Here is a 14,105-nt window from a genome sequence, read left to right on the forward strand (position 1 = left end):
AAGAACTATGCAGCATGTTCCTAACCATTTGTGAAGCTTAGCAACCTCAGAAGTATGTTTTGTGTTCCCTTGTAGGTTATTCTAAAAGCTGGGAAGTGTGCAGTCAGCTTGGGCAATCAGAAGGCTACCATGATTTGGCTATGCGTCAGGAACTCATGGCTTTTGCTCTGACACACTGTCCCCCAAGTGCCATAGAGGCATTGCTGGCGGTGAGCAGTTCGTTGCAAACCCAGGTAGGTGTTTCTGAAACTTCTTTCATGCAAGTTCAGTGCTTACCAAAGTAAAGGAGACTTGTGCTCATTTTTAAGTTTGTTCCTTTAAGTTTCACCCCACAAAAAGTTTTTATTTTTTCTACTGTATTTTTCTACTTTCACTGTTGTATTTCAATAAATGAGGTCTCTTTATAAGCATTTTTATATGATGAGTTGGCTTCTCAAGTAGGAGTGCAATTGTATTCTCGATCTTCAGTACTTTTAATTTCTTTATTTATTGCCCAATTTAAACATTTTATTTGCAAATGCAGTTAAACAACTTTTTTCGATGTTTTCCAGGTTCTGTCACCTGTTTACACATTGTAATGCAACTTCATTAGATGCCTGCCTAAATATCTATTAAGTGTTTATTTTTAACATTTTTATGCTTTCATACAACGACGTTATTTTCTCACTGATTTCTACCATGTAATGGTTTTAACAACTACAACAGGCTTTATGTCTGAGCCATTTTTATTGACTCTGCAGTGACTGACTTCTTAATAGAATCAGTTCTTAGGTGTTCAGCTGATCATATTATATATGTGAGAACACGTAATTGTGGCATTTAAATACAAGTTATGGCAAGATGACATAGCAAACCTTTTGAAAAAATTTTATTTGAAACTGTAGTGCAGCAATTTAGGTTGTCAAAACGTTAATTTCTGTTCAGTGTAATTGTGGCTTGGCGTACCATACCATTACTTGTTTAAGAGTTCATATTTATCTTAGTTGTCTAAGAGTTCACAATGTTCATAGATTTATCTTTGTGTAATAAAAATATCTTAGAAGGCTTGCATTCTGTGTCTGAAGAATGGGGGAGAAGGGAGCAATAGCTACAGCACATATGCAGTCTAATTAAGGCAGCTGCAAGTGCGTAGCCTTTTTCCTTATAAAATGCTTGTATAGCTGTGTGTATGAGAAATACAGGCAACATATGAAGGCAGTCTGTGCTGCTTCAGTAGCAGGATAACATCACAATAAAATGCTACAAAGATTTTGAAATACAGTCTATCTTCTGCAAGCTATTTACTATTTTTTTCATCAGGAGAGCACTCAAATTTGAGAGGTATGTACAATTATGAGTTTAAGTGCAAGTGGAACCTTTGCTGAATCGATACCTGTACAGTATAGGACTAAAAACTTGTTTTCCTGCTTATGTGCTTATACCTGGAGTTAGAAACTGAAGTCAAACAAAGTTTTGGGACTGTATAAGCTGGAGTTTGTTAGCCTTTCTGTCAATTCGCTGCCTCTATACCACTGTCTTGTTCCTTCTAAAGGCTTCATGTCCTGTTAGTTGTAGTGCAGTGCAGCCGCTCAGCCACTGTTTTATTATCCTCTTGCATCCCACTTCTCCAAGGAAAACAATTCTCTGTCTTCTCCGTTCACAAAACTTGAGACTGAATTTGTTGCTAAGGTTTCTTTGTTAGTGCAATATCATTTGTAGCAAAAGAGCAGTGATGACTAATTTGGTATTTGCCCCAGGAACCCAAATGCGAGTCATGAGTTCTGTCAAATCATGTTTAATCAGTTTCTTCTGCAATGACATTCTCCATAAACTAAACATAAGCTTTTCAGTTCTGTTCATTAATGGTCCTACATGTTTCATCTAAGCACTCAGTCTCTGTGTGTAGGTAGATAAATATATGCAAAAATCTTTATTAGAAGGTCATGCTGACCACTTGATATATGTGTCTTTTGTGGACCTCTGTCAGTTCTGCGGTCTGTGGAAATTTTGCTCACAAAATTATTATCTTGTGTAACACTTGCCTCTGTGGCGTTGGGCAACGCCACAGAGGCACGGTCCAGATAATGGATGGTTTTCATGGCAGTTCTTTAGCCTATGTAGTACAGCAGGGTGCATATAATAAAAAACCCCAAACAAAAAACATTATTACATTGCATGCAAAATATTGCACAGGTTTTTTTTTTTTGTGCAGGGGAAGGTCATTTTGTCTAGGGACTATGAGAGGATGCCAAAGATACCTATATGTGTTCTTCTCCCTGTTTTCCCCTGCACCCTTGTTTTTCTATCATGGAAACTTTTACATCAGAATTTCTTGGGTTCCATCAAAATTTCATCAGTCATAATTCTTAAATTTGATTATTTGATTAGTAAGAGATTATATTTATTTTGTGTTTATAGATTCTTTATCAGGCTGTGAATTACCAGTTCCTTCCTTCAGAAGGAGGTGGTGAGAATATAAATATCTCAGGACCTTCTTCATTGATCAGTAAGGATACAGAGGTAAGCTTTAAAGAGTTTTTAAATACTATTGATTTTCTTCTGAATTTGAGTTGAATTTGAGTTTTAACATCTACCTGTTTACTATATAAATGCACAATGTTAAATACACTTATCATTTCTGTTCTTAAGTTGTTTTAAGTTCAAGGTTTTGCTTATGTATTTATACTTAGTCTGTTATTGTAGCCTTTCAGAACTTAAAGGGGACTTATAAGGTCCCTTATATAGAAAGACGGGGACAGAGATTTTAGCAGCGCCTGTTGCGATAGGACACAGGGTAATGGTTTTAAACTAAAAGAGGGTAGATTTAGACTAGATAAAAGGAAGAAGTTTTTAATAATGAGGATGGTGAAACAGTGGCACAGGTTGCCCAGAGAGGCGGTAGATGCCCCATCCCTGGAAACATTCCAGGCCAGGTTGGATGGGGCTCTGAGCCAGTTGAAGATGTACCTGCTCATTGCAGGGGGGTTGGTCCTGCAATGATGGTCCCTTCCAATTCAAAGATTCTATGATTCTGTGAACACGCTAGTATTTGCCTTTGGTATATTTTATACCATGTAGCTTAAGAAACCACACCTCTCCTTCACGTTATCGGAACAGGCAACTTCTATGTATATGTCTATATTTTGTGTATGTTTTTAATATATGTATAGGCACACATGTATGTTTTGTATACATACAAGCATATGTAAACATATGTCTGATTCTATGATCTACGTATTTGCATATATAGAAAATAAATGAGCAGGAAAGTAAAATAGCACTGAAAACAGTATTCAGAGAAGGAAAGCTAAGCAGTTTATCTGCTAGTCATTGATATGAAGAACAGGTCTGTGCACTGGCATGTCTCTGAGAGGAAGATTATTTAAGGAGATGTTAAAATTTTGGAACCTTCTGATGTGGGTGTGGATACATTGTGTTTACAATATTTTAATGTATGTAAGAAATTTGTCATGTGTCACCTTTCATATGCTGTAGTACTATTGACTGTATGTTGTGACAGAAAAATTACACATGCATAGAAATGATTCAGAAACTTATTCAAGGGTTTATCAGAGTTGAGTAAACTCACTAAGTAACTTCATTATCAATTCAGTTTTGATATCTCAAGCAATTTTCATTATGCTGGGGAATTTACATTCAGAAAATTATCCACTCTTATTTTCTCCCGATATATCTTTCATTTTTTTGCCCCCTTAGTTGTGGTTGGTTGTCCGTTTAAAATTGGAAGTAGGGAGACAGTTGACTGGACAAGTTTGTATGTTGCTGCATTGAGGTTTTTTCTGTTTTAATACAGCTTCTTGGCATGTCATATTTCAGATTGTTACACTTTGAAATGAGTTCTGTATATTTGCTAATTCTGACTTTTTGTTCTCTCCCTGTTGACTTAATAGGGATTTATAGCTTCTTTCATTTCTTGCAACGACACAGGAGGAAACATAGCCAAGAATTTAGTCACTGTATAACCCTTCCTTTGTTACAGACATTTGAAATCTTAGGAAAGCAATATATTCAATAATTCAGTTTCTCTGACTTAACTGAATCCCATAAGTGCAGTTCCCATAGTTCTACTTCAGCTAATTCCTCATGCTTCACCTTCATTGTCTTGAACAAAATTTCATTTTCTTCAAAGAAAAAACAAGCAATAAGATTTTTTTTTCCCCTTTCTTTTTCACTTTTGTCCAGATTAACTTATATAGCATCCTTTTCTCAAGAAATTGACAAACGTTATTCTTTTCTCACTTATTGATACCTTTTAAAATTGGTGCTTTGAATGTAATTTTCCTTGTCTTGCCTTGAGTACGCTTCTTCTAGCATACGTATGTTTGGTCATCACTTTCTCTGTTGCATTAAAAATACATATCTATAAGTATATCATTTTTACCTTTCAAAGCTTTAGTGACCTTTTTCTACCTCTTCTTACCTTTACCTAGTACTGAATCATTAGTTGCCACTACCCTTTTATTCCATTGTACAAACCTACATCACCAGCTGGTCATACTTTCTCTTGTTGAACTTCTCCCTAGAAATGTCTAAAGGAATTTAATTTTTGTTGTTGTAGTTTTTCCTCTGAAACTTTTTTCCCCATGAAACTTGTAGAATTCTTGATATCAGCTGGCTACTTATCTTCACAGATTGCACAGAAACGTATTATTTAACATTGCTGTCATACTGAATTCAGTATAACTTTTCTCCAAGTTTTTGGTGGTTCTTGCTCTGAAGGAAATTCCTGATTGCTATGATAAAGATGCATGTAATTAATCTGTAGGAGCTAACTGCATTTGCACACGAATGTACTTCATTACCTTAGTGCCAGCTTGTCACTGTTGATTGAACTCATGGGATCCATTGGAGAAATTATCCTCTGTAAGCTACAATGATTCCAACATAGATTATTTTTAAGCAAAACGTTATGTTTCCCCAGTCCCCACCCTTTTTTCTCATTGTCATATGAGAAAATTAAGGTCTTGATTCATGAAAAGCATTTCAGAGTATTATTTCTAACTTTATTAGATTAAAATATAATGCTTAGTCACAAGATGCAGTGTTGTGTATAAATGTTAGAAACAATAACCATCAACTGCCTTGTAAATGAGCTCTGACTTTATGTTAAATCTGTGTAATATTTAAAACATGCATTATGTCTGTTAAAAATAAAATCATTATCTTTTACATATCTGAATGTGAAAACTTAATTATTGTAAAGTGGCACATCAGCACAAGAGAGTTTGCAGTTTCAAGTTTCCTTGAAAACAAACTCTCTGATAGGAGAGCAGACATAATTTGTAGAGGAGAGTATCTTCAAATTTTAGGAATTATTTTCTTGCATGTTGCTTAACAAAAAGAAAATTTCCAATTAGCAAAGCATTAGCAGCATCTTTGCTTTTGCATTTTTCCCGAGCACTAGATCTGGGAAAAGATGGGATCTTTTAAAACATTTGTGTACATTAAATTGGCATGTCATGCATTTTTATCACTGCTGGTTAGAAATTATTAGGGAATGTTGTATTTATGTAGCATGCACTGGTAACTCTTCCACCTGGAGCCTTTGGGCAAAAATAATGCTCCAACTGCTGTTTCAAACAGTTGTGATTTCTTCTTTTTTTTTTTTAATTTTATTTTTTATTTGTGAATAACTGGAGCTGTGTTTTGTGGTTTCGTAAATGTACTGGTTTTAATTCTGTAGTAATTAAATAAGAAATCTTCTTATAGGAAGAGGCAGCTGTAATTCCTAAAGGAATCATGTTCATGTACAATGTCACTGAACTCTTTTTGCAGAGAGGAGAAAAATCTCAGTGTGGAACTCTATATGTGTACTATTTAAACTCCTGTTGTAGTCAGTGGAGATCTAGTCAATGGTGCATAGAGAATAAGGCAGTTAAGCAGCCATTAGGTGCTTGATTCAGTTACTTCATCATAGATGTCAACAATTTGAGATGCCTTAAGTTATCCTCCTGTCCTTTCGCTACTGACCGCCAAAAGTCTAGGTCCTCTTGTCAGATCTGCAGGTGTTAAGCAGGTATCTTAGTTACTGCTGTGTATCTCAGTCATCAAAGCCTATGCTTAAGCCATAAAATCAAATGCATTGTATATGCTTAGCTAGGTTACTTTTTCAGGTGCAGTGACATTATAGCCCTAATAAGACCTTAGACATCCAGTGACACCTGAATTTTAGTATTGTCCTCTTCAGCTGAATCTTTTCCGTAGTCTGTCGTCTAGGGTCTGGTTTATCTTTGCGGGACTGGAGTATTCAATTAGACTGGTTCATTAGCAGTAACATACAGTACAGAAAGAAAAGAAAACCAAAAACAAACCCAAACAAAACCTTCCAAGGCACAAAACATAAATGTGAACAGTTACGTAAAAGACACAATTTTAAATTCCTGTTTTCTGATGGGAATACCAAAAAGGTGCAAAAGAGAAAGGAAAGCTAATAGTTGATGTTCTGTCTTATGAACAGAATTTGTTTCACCTCACTTTTTCCTTCATCATCTTAATACTTAATGACTCTTAATGCATAAAGTGTATATAGTGTATGGTTTTTGCATGTTTTGATCCTTTTACCTTGACTAATTGTCATTAGAGAGAAAAAAAAAATCCATGTTGGAGGTGTTCTAATTTATTACTGTCTTGTCTGTGGCTTATTTGAAAAATAGTTACCTTTGTTATTTGTCTTTGCATTATATATAAGTGTATGTATAAGTATATGTATGTATATATATAAATATTTTAGCTGTTATTTTAGGGTATCTTGATAATTCAGAATTTGTTGGCTGACTTTTTTACATTGATTTAGAGCCATACAAATTTTTGTTCTTCTAATTTAGGATTAATGAGTTGTTGTTATTATTACTTTGTTTTTACTAAGAAGTGCTTACTTTTATAAAGGATATCAGGAGGAAATAATATAAGAAAGTAATCTCTCCCAAACACCCCTCAAAACCTCCAATGAGACCTCCAACAATCTTTAAGAAATCATTTATTTTATGAGAGATTGATTCAGGATAGCAAAAAATTATAGCCTGAAAGCGTTACTGTTCCACATACACAGAGGAATGGCTTTTCGGAAAACAGACTTTTTATTTGTGCAGAAAAGACTGTAATTACTTGTAAGAGTTGAAATTCTTTTTAGAAAAAATCAATAGAGTTTATCTGATAGCAGTAGAGCTATAGAAGCATACATACCAGCATACAAATTAGCCCATAATTTTTCACACTACTGAAGGAAGTTTATTTTTAAAAATGTGTTTTGCTCAAACGCAGTTGAGAATTTGGGAGAGGGATTTTTTTTTCTGTCTCTGTGTTGTTTTGGTTTTGTTTTATTTATTCCCCATGAAGAATCAGTTAGGTGTCCTGCAGCATCTGCTTGAAAACGGAGGCAGAGAGAGAAATGAGTATTCTGTATGTAACATTTAAATTTAGCTTTTGTACTAAGTGCCAAGAGTGGTTTATTTAAAAAACACATAAACAAGAAATTCTCCCCCACCCCACCAAGCCACCAGACCTAGGATTTTCTGTTGCTTTTTACTTTTCAGAGGAGTAAAAATTCTGACTTGTTGTATTTGTCATGTTCTTTCTTCATTTGATGAAGTAAAAGCTGAAATTTCTAATTTAGCCAGTCAGTTCATTAGTGGTCATCTGTGAAATGCAGAATATAATTTCAGAAAAGTTTGGAAAAAAAATACTGAAGCCTTAATGGAAAGAAGGACTTAAGATAGACCTGCTATTTCAGTGGACAAGTTGAGGCAGTGATTTACTTTATTACAGGAAAAGATACTAAGAAGAAGTTCTGCAGTGAAATTCTGCCTTACTGAAGCTGACATGTTCTGTTACTGAAGTTATCACAGAATCACTAAGGTTGGAAAAGACCTTTAAGATCATCAAGTCCAACCATCAACCCAACACCACTATGCCCCCTAAACCATGCCCTGAAGTGCCATGTCCACACGTTTTTTGAACACTTCCAGTGATGGTAACTCCACCACCTCCCTGGGCAGCCTGTTCCAATGCTTGACCACTCTCTCAGGAAAGAAATTTTTCCCAATACCTAGTCTAAGCCTCCCCTGGTGCAACTTGAGGCCGTTTCCTCTCATCCTGTCGCTGGTTACTTGGGAGAAGAGACGAACACCCACCTCACCACAACTCCCTCTTACGTAGCTGTAGAGAGCAGTGAGGTCTCCCCTCAGCCTCCTCTTCTCCAGACTGAACAACCCCAGTTCCCTCAGCCGCTCCTCATAAGACTTGTGCTCCAGCCCCCTCACCAGCTTTGTTGACCTTCTCAACATAGTTCATAATTCACTTAATTCAAGTATACACATAATTCAAGTGGAACATAATTCACGTGAGCATAACTTGGCATCCTTTCACTCCGATGTCTGAATTTTTGTCACGAGTTAGTAAGTTGCAAACTACGACCTCACTTTCAGTTACACAGGTAGAATTTTTCTATTTCAATACACTGCAGTGTATGGGGAAATTAATAACAGACTTGTTAGGGAGAAACATTGGATTTAAAACTGTTGAAGTTTGCTGTATGGAGGAAAACATATTTTCTGTTGCTGAAGACAGCGTGTTTACATCAGCATGCTAACTACATATCTAAGTCTAATGTGTCAGCTTTGTAAAGCATGCAATTAACACAAACCTTTAAGGACTGGAATAGCACAGATCACAATGTGGAGTTCTGGGTATTATTTAAATGTTTTCATGAGGAAAAGCTGGTGCAGAAACCTCAATTCATGTGACATGTCTTTTGCTTTTAAGAATTGACTTACATGTGAGTTTACTGAGACTGAGTGAAGATGTTTTGCAGGGTAACGTGCAGACGTATACGTGCATGTATTGTGGAAACAGTTTGGGATTGAGATTAGGCTGGGGTCTCGATTCTTTTTTGCAGTCTTTTAAGTTTGCTATATTCAGTACCCTGTAAGTGCCAACTGCAGAATTTCAAATCTCTGTGATACTTTTTTACTTGGTGTGGAGGTGAATGTTTACATGTCTTCACCATTTCCCCTACTGAGAATACAACTTAATTAATGCTAGCTCTGTACAAATACAAGATTGTCTTTGCTATCAGTTTTCTTGAATTATTGAAGATGAATTTTTGAATGATCAATCTCCTTATTTGTAGAGAGATCGTTGTTTTAACAGAAACATTCAACAATTATGTAGAACATTACCATTATAAACTTTGGAATTAAAAACAGCTGGTGTCTGTAGAAAGAAGAGATTGTAGTTGAATAAGGGGCAAAATGTTCTACTGATGACGCTACTCACTTCAGAATGAAACTTCTAAATCGCTTTTCACTTGTCTTTTGTTGTTATTAACAACAGCTGTTGCATAAATTAATGATCATTAAAATATGTTATTAAGATAGTGTGTCTGATGTCTAAATGCATTTGGCTTTAGGTCACTAGCCTGAGCTAGTGAGTCTAACACTTGCCGTTGTGTGTTGGATATGCTCACAGGATGAAACCAACGCCTCCTCTAGCCAGTCTGCTGATTTGTTGTACTGGACGACATCAAAAACCATGAAGGTGTTGTCTAACACAACTATGACTACAAAAGCCATGCTGCATGCTGTCAGTGATGGACAGTGGTGGAAGAGATCATTAACTTATCTTCGACCGTTACATGTAAGGGATTGCTGATGTGTCTGCAGAAGTTTACACATTCACAGATACATTAGTGTAAAAGCTGGGCTCCCTTATAGGTTTCTGTTATTGAAGACCTCAAATTGATAAATGAACTAGAGACATCAAGGGACTGTTTGCAAGCAAATCCCAGTGAGAAGAGGGGTCTAAAGCAGTTTCCTTTTGTTTTCTAATCTGTTTTCTCCTGGTTTTTTAGCACAGCGTGAGAAGGCATAGTTGAAATTTGGGAGAACTTCAGAACTTTGGGGAAGAAAGCGCAGTGAGAGTTCACTCTCTAAATACTGTCAAAGCTGTTCCTTTTCAGTTTTTGTTTTCTACTTTCTCTACTTCCGTGGATTTTCTTTAATGTTTATGATACTAGTTTCTCTGATACTACTTTTAAGCATGATTTTTTTTTTTTAAAGAATACTGGTCCTCATTCAGCATTGGTTTATATAAAATGAATCCTATCTTTCTCCCCACTAAATTCCGTGATATTTTCATTTACAGTTGCTTCCCTTCTGAATAGCAATTACAGACTTTTTAATAATCTTTTTTTATGACTAGCCTCAACTATACTTATTTTTCCCAGGGCCAAGAATTTGGAGATGTATTAAAAAGTGGACCTGGAGAAAATGCCACTGTGGAAAAGCAAGGCTGTCATCCATTCTATGAGTCTCTAATTGCTGATCCATACATTGCAGAAGTAAGTTTCTGTTACAAAATTCAGAAGTCTTATTTTATGGAGATCATATAATTAATTAACAATATAGATTTTGGATTATTTGTGTGACTTGCAAGGATTTGAAATTTTGTGCAATAGTAGGAAAAGTTCCAGCATTAAACAGAAAGGAAAGCAAATGCAGGAACTAAGGTAGATAATTGCATCTGATGCAAGTGAGCTAAATATAACTGCAGGGTATAGCACGCATGTGTAAGTTATCTTATTTTACTTCTAGTCTGAAATCAGCTATGGCACATACCAGAACAATTCTTTGGAAAGCTTTGCAGAAGTGTTACTGAGAACAGAGAAACTCACAGAAACAAAGAGCGAAGGAAAAGACCTACTTCCAACTACAGAAGGTATGTGTATGTGTATATTCACTCATGTATTAAATATAGGAGAGTCAATGGGTGAGGTTAAGTGTGGAGAATTGCACACAATGATCTAAAGTACTGCCTGGGTATTTTATATGAATTGCCATCTGGTTCAGCATCTTATGGTGGTAAGTAGTCTTGATAAAGTACCTGCAGCAATTTCAAGAGAAGTGGTATTTTTAGGAGTCGCTCTGTAAAGACTAGAAATCTGAAGGTTGGCTTCAAACAAGCAGAAACTGATATTTGAGGGCTGACAAACATACAAACGTGAAAGGGGGAAAAATTGTTGAAGAGTTCCTGAATACTACCATGTACAGATATTTAAATGGAAATGTGCAGCCCACTGTTAATGTTGTTTGTATATATGCCCATGTATTCATTTGTTCAGGTTCTGTGCCTTTGTTTATACAACTTTCAGTATTGCAGGGTCATTACAGTATTTTATTTGCTAATTAATGCTCAACTGCAGTTTCTGGAATCATTAGAACTTTCTGTCGTATTCTGGAATTTCTATATTTTATAATTTATACTCAATGTGCTGACTGACACCGTTTCAATTTTTTAAGAAAAACACAAAACCGCCTGTGATTTTTTTGTATTTCCTTTTGTCTTTCTCCTGCTGGTTTAAGAAATGAACTATTTAAATATTTACGTGCCGTTAACTGTCTTTTGAAGGAAGGTATCTGTATTATATTTCACTCTGTGGTAAGTTCTGCCATGAAAAATTAGTATATTAAATCACTTGCAATATGAAAAAAGTTTCACACAAGACTTTCTTCATAGCCACACAATTTTATTTCAACTGTTTAGTGAAAACCAGCATATTTCTCTTAACTGGTATATGATTCAGTAGCTAGTTTGAGATGTGTGATATTTCTGTAGATAACCTGCAGAGTTGTAATATACTAACATTTTGAATTAGAAAAGGTCAGCAACAGCTTGTATAAATGAGGATGTACTCATGTTTTGTTCCTTTCATGCTCTCCTAGTGCAAAAATAGTTTTAAATGTGTGCTTATGATCTCTTTTCTTGCATGCTGAAAGCCTGTAGGCTTCTAGCTCTGATGCCTGTGTCTTAAAGGAGAGGGAGGCAAGGATTAAAAAGTATTCATTGCTTTCTTAAGGCAAATGATGTTAGTTGGCAAATCTTTGGTAATAGTTCCTACTCCAGCTTCAGTAATTGGAACAGGTTGTTTACAATTCAGCAGCTTCCTTTCATATGAAAGTTTCAGTTTGAGGGACTTTTTCTTGAATAAGAGAAGAAATTTGACGTTCCAGATTCAGATATTGAGCTCTACCCTCCTATTCTTAAGTGTGTAGGTTACGGTTTCCACCATTTTAATACTTCTGTTTTCTTCCACCACTCCTGTTCTATAGTCAGTCTGAATTTCACTTATGAGTCCCTCCAGCTGTGCTATGGAACTGAGAGTCCTGTGTTTTCCTCTGGAAAACTGAACTGTATTTATGCTGTACTCAGTGGTCCTATGCTGTCCTGTATGACACCTTTTGGTAGTCAGTAGCGTTCATTTTAAGTATGCACAAGTGTAGCGTAGCTTTCTGTAAATGACCGGATTGGCAATTTGCTTAACTGTAATGCATTTAGCCCTGGATTAACAGTTTTGGATCCCACCTTCTCCCCTTTCTTAACGCTTTCCTTTATCATTTCCTATGAAAGTACTTATGATGACTTAACACTTTCAGGATTGTGGAGTTTGACACTGCACACCACCAAAAAATCACACAGATATAAACCTCATTTATTATTCTGTGGTTTTCCCATATTTTCAGGCTTTCTCTCAGGTTCTGGGGGAATTTTGCCATACGAAACTTGAGTGCTAATAAAAGTTATTAGCTACTATACTAGTAACTAGCAAACATAGCAGACAATTTAATTTTGCTGACAAGTTTGTATCCTATTTGTTTCTTCTAGCTGTCTTCTAGGACAGCTACAGCAGCAGGTTTCAGCTTCTTTAGAAAGATTGACAAACCTAGAAGAAGATGCAGTTGAGCCAAGAAACCTTAGTTGCACTTAACACATCTTAGGAGATGTTGAAGTATGCATCCATCTCTGTTTCTGTTATTATAGTAGTGTCATACTCTGTGTATGAGGGAATGGCTAAACACTTTTCCCAGAGGCAACATGCATAGTAAAACTCAGGATAACATTTCCTGCTTCTTTGGTGGATTAGGTAAGGTCACAAGCCTTGGACTTTGACCTTCCTTCTCCTTTCCCTCTGGGTGTAGGTGGTAGACTGAGCATTTTCAAGTGGAGTGGTAACACCCATCACTTTGGGCCCAGTAAAGCACTCTTTCCTCAGTTGTGCCCTTACAGTGCATCCAGACTTAGTGTGACTAAGGTGGTGGTGTGCATCTCTCTTTAATTGTTGTTGTCTTTCTCCGTGGCCCTTAGGAATTTGATGGGAAGGTGAGATCTGAATGGGAAATTACTACATAGAACTGATGTCTGCATTTCGTTGTAACCAGATTAGGAACTGCACTGGAAGTAAACTCAAGAAAGTCAGTCATACCTATTCATCGTCAGGAGTTTTAGAACAAAGAATAGCTTAATGTTTTCCATGATTTCGTTATTGCTTACAGATACAGCTGTTTAACTACAATATATATTTTTAAGTTTGGTGAGATTTTAACACATGCTTTATGAAGAATTGCAACACTTGAAGAATTTTTTTCAGAGGGAAAAAACATCAAGAAAGAATTGAAACTTCCTAGGTATTGATAAATTCCATTTTTCACAAATAAACCATTTTCTTCCCTTATTTGTCTTTTGAAGAGGCTTGTAGCGTAAAGACAAGACCTGCACAGGAAATAAAAATTATTCATAAAATCAGGTTTTTTTGTGTGTTTTCCTAAGGAAATTCTGCTTGTGGGACAGCAGCATTAGCTCTTTGCTTGTCACTGCCTGTCCTCTCTGGTTTGCCAGCTCTGTAACATTTAATCCCTTTGGCAAGTTTCAAGTTCAGCAGTGGTCTGAAACGATACTAAGTTCCTGTAATTTTGTGAAGGTGTATGAGAGGATGGAATGGCATCTTGCTAATGTCGGTAGCCTGTGATTTGGACTCAGCCCTGTTAGACGTAGAGAATTCCTGTAGAGTTTCATGAGGAGACAGAAAACTCTATGAAATTGGTCTTTGTGTATGTATGTGCCTGTGTATATGTAAAGTAGGCATCTGTATATGGATACATGAACACGTAACTGCACACAAGCACACAGAAAATTTATATTAATTGAATCAGTATGGGGGATTTTTTTTCTCAGAAGAGATGACAATGGAGACAGGTCTTCTTAAATACATTCTGGCAACTGGGATGCCTTTGTGTTGAGCTTCATGCAAGAGTATGAATAAAATCATATTGTTT

At 36.1% G+C, this 14,105-nt stretch overlaps 1 protein-coding gene across 1 annotated transcript in view; it reads left to right on the forward strand.

Annotated features, from left to right (window-relative positions):
* The window catches only part of NBAS (neuroblastoma amplified sequence), a gene marked incomplete at both ends in the record, with an annotated part of 125,169 nt that overhangs the window by 73,118 nt on the left and 37,946 nt on the right, over positions 1-14,105 (forward strand). The window contains 5 exons of the mRNA XM_010286700.1: positions 76-233; positions 2,398-2,499; positions 9,466-9,633; positions 10,223-10,336; positions 10,590-10,713. Of these exons, the coding sequence (XP_010285002.1) occupies positions 76-233; positions 2,398-2,499; positions 9,466-9,633; positions 10,223-10,336; positions 10,590-10,713 (666 nt within the window). The remainder of the gene's footprint in view (positions 1-75; positions 234-2,397; positions 2,500-9,465; positions 9,634-10,222; positions 10,337-10,589; positions 10,714-14,105) is intronic.

Source organism: Phaethon lepturus, unplaced genomic scaffold (assembly GCF_000687285.1).
Source record: "Phaethon lepturus isolate BGI_N335 unplaced genomic scaffold, ASM68728v1 scaffold555, whole genome shotgun sequence".
NCBI lineage: Eukaryota > Metazoa > Chordata > Aves > Phaethontiformes > Phaethontidae > Phaethon > Phaethon lepturus.